At 45.9% G+C, this 6,284-nt stretch overlaps 1 protein-coding gene across 1 annotated transcript; it reads right to left on the bottom strand.

Annotated features, from left to right (window-relative positions):
• Window positions 1-2,905: 2,905 nt before the first annotated feature.
• LOC117898001 (probable aconitate hydratase, mitochondrial) lies at window positions 2,906-5,471 on the bottom strand. Its single transcript, XM_034807129.1, has 2 exons — window positions 4,257-5,471; window positions 2,906-4,204 (listed from the first exon to the last, which is right to left on the bottom strand). The coding sequence occupies exons 1-2, from the start codon at window positions 5,376-5,378 to the stop codon at window positions 2,951-2,953; spliced, it is 2,376 nt and encodes a 791-aa protein (XP_034663020.1). The 5' UTR covers window positions 5,379-5,471; the 3' UTR covers window positions 2,906-2,950.
• Between the last annotated feature and the right edge of the window lie 813 nt (window positions 5,472-6,284).

Raw genomic sequence — 6,284 nt, 5'->3', positions numbered from 1 at the left:
AAGGTCTTTGGGGGCGGTAGCGTTTGGTATCTGCTACACAATAGATGACATTAAAAATCCATACAAAAGATAAACACACATTTTTCTGCTTGCTAAGGGCAATGCAAACACACAGATACTCACACACACACACACACATGCAGACGGAGGGGAAAAGCCTGACAAATATCGAAGAGGGAAAAAGCATGGAGAAAAGATTAAATTCACTTAAGTGCAAAGTATGCAAATGACAAACTGTGGCAAGGAGGAGTCGAGTGAAGCAGGGCCAGGACCCAAAGACATATATGAAGTGCCTGGCATGCTACAGGACTCGGCTCTCCATCCTATGCCGAAGCCAGAGAAATATTGTAAATTCAAATTGAAATGCATGTGTGACACATGGATAGAGAGCGAGAGAGAGGAAGGAATTGAATAGAGATCCAGCAGATACAGATACAAATGCTTTTGGCATAGGGAGCCAAGACTCTGCTGCTTGGCTCTGACAAAATTGAATGCAATTTGACAAAAATCATAGTCTATAATTTCCAGCAACGAAAGGCTTAGGCCTGACTTTTGGACCTACCCAATGGCTTCTATGCTTCTATGGTGTCCTGCCCCTTGTGCAACATCTTCTTGGTCTTGGGCACACAGACAACCGACAACCGACAGCCGACAGCCGACAGCCTACATTCTGCTACATCCTACCATTACGAGTTAATAATTGAACATTTTCGGTTTTAGTCAGAGCAAAATTGCTATAATTTTTTTGCTATGCCTCTTTTGATTGGGGCTGTGGCTGTGGCTCTAGTTATAGTGCGGCTTATTCGTGTAAGGATTGTGCTGAAAATTAATTAGGAATAAATACAATATCAGATATGTGCAAGGAAAGCAAACTGTATTTTACGTAAAGCTGTTTATGCGCTCAACCCACGACGAAAGTAGGTAATGACCGAGGTGCGCTGCTGCATGACGCCAAATGGTAAACTTTAAACATTTTATAGCTATGGAGCATATATTGTGTAGAAATGCCTCTATAGATATTTAATACCCCCTTTTTTGGATAGAAGACTTATTAAATATTTATTTAGAGACAGAAAGAGCTCTCATTTGTGGCAGTCTTTCACAAATAATTATCCTTAGGGGTTATTTCCGTTTATTTTAACTTACATTATAAGTGTTTTCTCTTCATAATTTGAATCTTTAAAATACGTCAACGTCCAAGTAAAGGGTACCATTCAGAATTCCCAACATTCTTTAATCTCATTTCTTAATGCCATCACAAAAGTTTAAAATTCACAAACACTTTCCTGTCTCCACTGATTGTTACCCACCTTATAGCGCTGAAACGCACTGTAGTTGATTTTCGGAGGCTCTGTGCAAACATGACCGCAAAAAGCAGTGGCACAAACCGAAACAGAGCCAGAGAGAGAGATAGAGGGAGACATATGGAAATTTTTGTATTTGCTCGTTGAACTTGTGCCTCTGCCGGCTCCACCTATCTGTCTCTCTCACACTCTCTCCCTCTTGCACACACTCTCTTTCTTTCTCCTACGGTGTTGGCATGCCCTCTCTGAATCTCTCTTGTGCTCTCTCTGGATTTTGTGAATGACTTTTTGGCACTAATTAAAAGTAGCAAATAATTTTCTATACCAACTCACATACGCCTCCACATATGCAGCTGGAAAGAGATAGCAGAAAAGAGAAACAGAGAGAGAGAGAGAGAGAGAGAGATGCAAATTTGGCACAAGCCTCTGCCTCTTCAGAAATCCCTGCGCCCTGCTCCACGCTGCTGCTCCCAGTGACAATGACAATGCATGTGACAGTTTTCGGTTGGCACCGTTGATAAGCGTCGCTTATTGTCTCTCTCTCACCCTCTCCCTGGTTCTGTGCCTCTCCCCTCTACCATTGCCAGGGTAAAGTTGGCTTAAGTCGGAAAATTTATTATTATTTTTCTGCATTGCAGGCTGTGTGCCATTTTAAATGGATTTTAATTAGTTTTGAATTATTTCGGTTTTAGTTTTTCGGCATTTCGTTTTCCCCATTCTGGCATTAAAGTTTTTACCCCCATTTAAATGTTTTTGCTGTAGTTGTTGTAGTTGGTTTTTATGCGTGGAAAAGCAATGGTATATTTCGGGGATAGTTGGTTTAACTTTCACATATGTACATATATCAAAATGACTTAAATTTGAGGCTTGGATGGGGAACGTAATTAATCTTATTGGATCGGAGTTGGTTAAGCTTTCACAGATAGCAATGGAAAAGAATTTGTATTTCCTTTTTCCTGAATTTAGAGTTCCATTGCATGTTCTGGTTACTTGGCTGCCGTAACATTGGACTTTAACAATCTCCATCTCACTCCCACAGCCACGCACTTTCGTACTTTCATTTCAAGTAAGATCACGTCTCATTAGGTACCGCAACTTTCGCATTTATTTTGAACTAACAGAGCAATAAGAACAGGAGAGCAACAGCGCGAGTTACTACCAGAGAGGCCCAGAAAAGAGAGAGGAGAGAGCCTTTAATAAGTGAGTCACTTCCACCCCCGCACTAACACGCACCAAGCAACTACAGCTGACAAAACCACACAGTTTCGATTTCGTTATGCTGTAAGAGCGGGAGATGAAGAGGAGCAAAGCGAGCAATTGCAAAGAGCGAGCAGGTGGATGAGCAGAAGAGCAAGCAATTCGGAGCGATCAGCAAAAGAGAGCGCAACAAGTGCAAGCAAGCAGCGTGAAGAGAGCATTGAATGACTGTTTATTGGTGTTGTTGTGTGGTGATGTGCTAAAATATTTAAAATGTGCAAAAACTAGTGATTTATATTTATATGTACATATATGATGTACTCTTTTTTTTACCATTTGAGCTCGGTTTTTCTTTTGTTTATGAACATTTTTCGTTTGTTTTTTGGAACAATGTCTGTTTATTAAAACTGGTCTATTGATAAAATAACTAACAAAACGATTTGGTAAAATTACTTCTTGGTGTGCTTGGGCTTAGCAGCGCCCTGGCCACCACCACCACCGGAGGCCAGCTCCTTCATCATATTCAAAGCGCTGCCAGCCTGGAACCACCTGATCTGCAATTCGTTGAACGAATGATTCAACTGAATCTTGTCGGAGCTGCCACCATTCTTGATCTCACAGTCGACGGGCTTGCCGGCGGCCAGTTCCTTGAGATTCAGCAGCGAAATCTTGCTGTCGGGCTTCACCTTGTCGTAGTCGCTGGCATTGGCAAAGGTCAGGGCCAGCATGCCCTGCTTCTTGAGATTCGTCTCGTGGATGCGTGCAAACGACTTGACAATGATGGCCACTCCGCCCAGATGGCGTGGCTCCAATGCGGCATGCTCCCGCGACGAGCCCTCGCCGTAGTTCTCCTCGCCCACCGCCACCCACTTCAATTTGTTGGCCTTGTAGTCGCGTGCCACATCAGGAACGGCGGCATACGCGCCCGAGCGTTGATTCTTGAGCTTGTTCATCTCATTGTTCTCCGCATTGACGGCGCCAATGAACAGATTATTGGAAATGTTGTCCAAGTGCCCGCGATACTTGAGCCACGGCCCCGCTGCCGAAATGTGATCGGTGGTGCATTTCCCCTTGATTTTAATGAGTACCGTCAGATCCACATAGTCCTTGCCATCCCACTTCTCGAAGGGTGCGAGCACCTGCAAACGCTCAGACTTGGGATCGACGGCAACCTTGACATCATCGCCGCTGGCCGGGGGCGCCGTATATGTGTTCTGTCCGGGATCAAAGCCATTGGCAGGCAGCTCCTCACCGTGTGGTGGCTTCAGCTTGAATTTCTTGCCATCAGCGCCTTCCAGTTCGTCTTTGAGTGGATTAAAGTCGAGGCGTCCGCAAATGGACAGAGCGGTGACCATCTCGGGGCTGGTCACAAAGCAATGGGTGGCAGGATTCGCATCGTTGCGGCCCGTAAAGTTGCGATTGTACGACGTGACAATGGTGTTCTTCTCGCCCATCTTCACATCCTTGCGATCCCACTGCCCGATGCACGGGCCACAGGCATTGGCCAGCACAGTGCCGCCGAATTGTTCGAAAACCTCAAACATGCCATCCCGTTCGATGGTGGCACGAATCTGCTCGGATCCTGGCGTCACATTGAAGGGTATATTCGATTTGAGGCCATGACTGAGCGCATCCTTGGCGATGTTGGCACAGCGGCCCATGTCCTCGTACGAGGAGTTGGTGCAGGAGCCAATTAAACCAACCTTTGGGTATGGGAAATGTTATAAAAAATTACTGAAAATATCTAATCCCCACCTTAATGTCCATCGGGTAGCCATTCTTTTTGGAGTTCTCCCCAAACTTGCTTATGGGATGTGCCAGATCCGGCGTAAAGGGGCCATTGATCAGCGGCTCCAGCGTATCCAAATTGATTTCAATCAGCTGATCGTACTTGCAGTTCTTGTCTGCTGTCAGCAGTTCCTTTTGGAACTTTTGTGCCAAGCCCGCCATCTCGCCGCGGCCCGTGGCACACAGATATTTGATCATTCGCTGATTGAAGGGAAACAGCGATGTGGTGGCGCCAATCTCAGCGCCCATGTTGCATATGGTGGCCATGCCTGTGCAGGAAATGGACTCCACGCCACTGCCATGGTACTCGATGATGGCCCCAGTGCCGCCCTTGACTGTCAGAATTTCAGCCATCTTCAGGATGACATCCTTGGGCGATGTCCAGCCACTGATTTTGCCCGTGAGATGGCAGCCAATGACCTTGGGGCACTTCAGCTCCCACGGAATGTTGGCCATCACATCGACGGCATCGGCACCGCCCACGCCAATGCACAGGCCACCCAAGCCCCCGCCATTGGGTGTGTGCGAGTCGGTTCCGATCATCAGCAGACCCGGGAAGGCATAGTTCTCCAAGATGATTTGATGGATAATGCCGCTGCCGGGCTTCCAGAAGCCCAGGCCATACTTGGCGCAAGCGCTGCCCAGAAAGTCGTACACCTCCTTGTGCATATCCTTGGCGCGTGCCAGATCCTCCGTGCCGCAGACCTGTGCCTCAATCAAGTGATCGCAGTGCACCGTTGAGGGCACGGCCACCTTCTTCAGGCCCGAGGATATGAACTGCAGCAGGGCCATCTGTGCGGTGGCATCCTGCATGGCCACACGATCGGGACGCAGCCGCAGATATGACTCACCGCGCTTAATGTCCTGCGTCTCTGGCTCATCCAAGTGGGAGTAGAGGACCTTCTCGGACAGCGTCAGCGGTCGCTTGAGTCGTGACTTGACACACCGCAAAGTCTCCGTCAGCTTCTGGTAGGGCAAAAAGTCATTCTTCTCGAAATTGGACATGGGCACCTTCTGCCAAAGGGGATTTCTGGTCAAATGGAATCGCCTGGCCACCAGTTGGCGGCATAGTTGCGGTCTTTTCATCATTTTTCACAATTTTGTTGGAAAGTATTTGGAGCTGTTGGAAGTGTATTACTGTTTGTGTGCTTGTGGCTTTGGAATAACTGAATTTTAGGGCATTGTAAGCCTTGCTGGAAAACTAGTGGTAAATACTAAGGGAACTTTGTCGATTGAATGAATGGAATGTTGGTTGAAGGGAAAGGCGTGGAGAAGAAATGCAAACTAGATTCACATTTTGAAATACAAATCATGCAAAAACATAATCAGAAGTTCATTTGAATTAAAGTCTTTTTGTTATGTGGAATAAATAATAATTATTCCCTTTCTTTCCCGTTCTTCCGCTTTGCAGTGCCGTTGTCGTATTTCGCCTTCATCTCTCCCATTGAATTCCAAGCTCTTGCTCCCTCACTCTCTCTCTCTTAATTTACTGCAAGTGCTGCTGCGCTCTCTCAGCAGCAACAGCAACCACAATGTAAGCGCATGTAAGCGCTTCGCGACCGACTTCTTGTTGTTGTTTTCTATCTACCGATGGACATGATCGAGCGTGTCGTCATTTCAAAGCACACGCATTGCACTGCACTCACATGCACTCTTGCATTGGTCACTCTCTAACTCTCTCAGCAGCAACAACAAGCGTTAGCTGTGCCGAAATTACCCTCGCGCTCAGCAGCAACAACAACAACAAGCTTTGCATGTGCAGAGCTGACACTCGCTCTCAAGCCTCGCGCTCTCAGTTGAAAGTGAACGCATAACGGAACTTTACTTTGCTTTGCTGTGGAGCTTATTTATTATTTATTTAAAGAAATGCATTTTCATAAGACCAAACATTTGTATGATGAACTAAGCAACTAATAATGTAATTTATTCATTATTATTATATTATATTATTATATTATTATATTATTATATAAATTCAGATAATTGCGAATATTT

The sequence above is a fragment of the Drosophila subobscura genome, chromosome O, assembly GCF_008121235.1.
Source record: "Drosophila subobscura isolate 14011-0131.10 chromosome O, UCBerk_Dsub_1.0, whole genome shotgun sequence".
In the NCBI taxonomy this organism is placed as follows: Eukaryota; Metazoa; Arthropoda; class Insecta; order Diptera; family Drosophilidae; genus Drosophila; species Drosophila subobscura.
The sequence above is the reverse complement of the archived record's forward strand: the minus strand, read 5'-3'. Positions and strand labels throughout refer to the sequence as shown.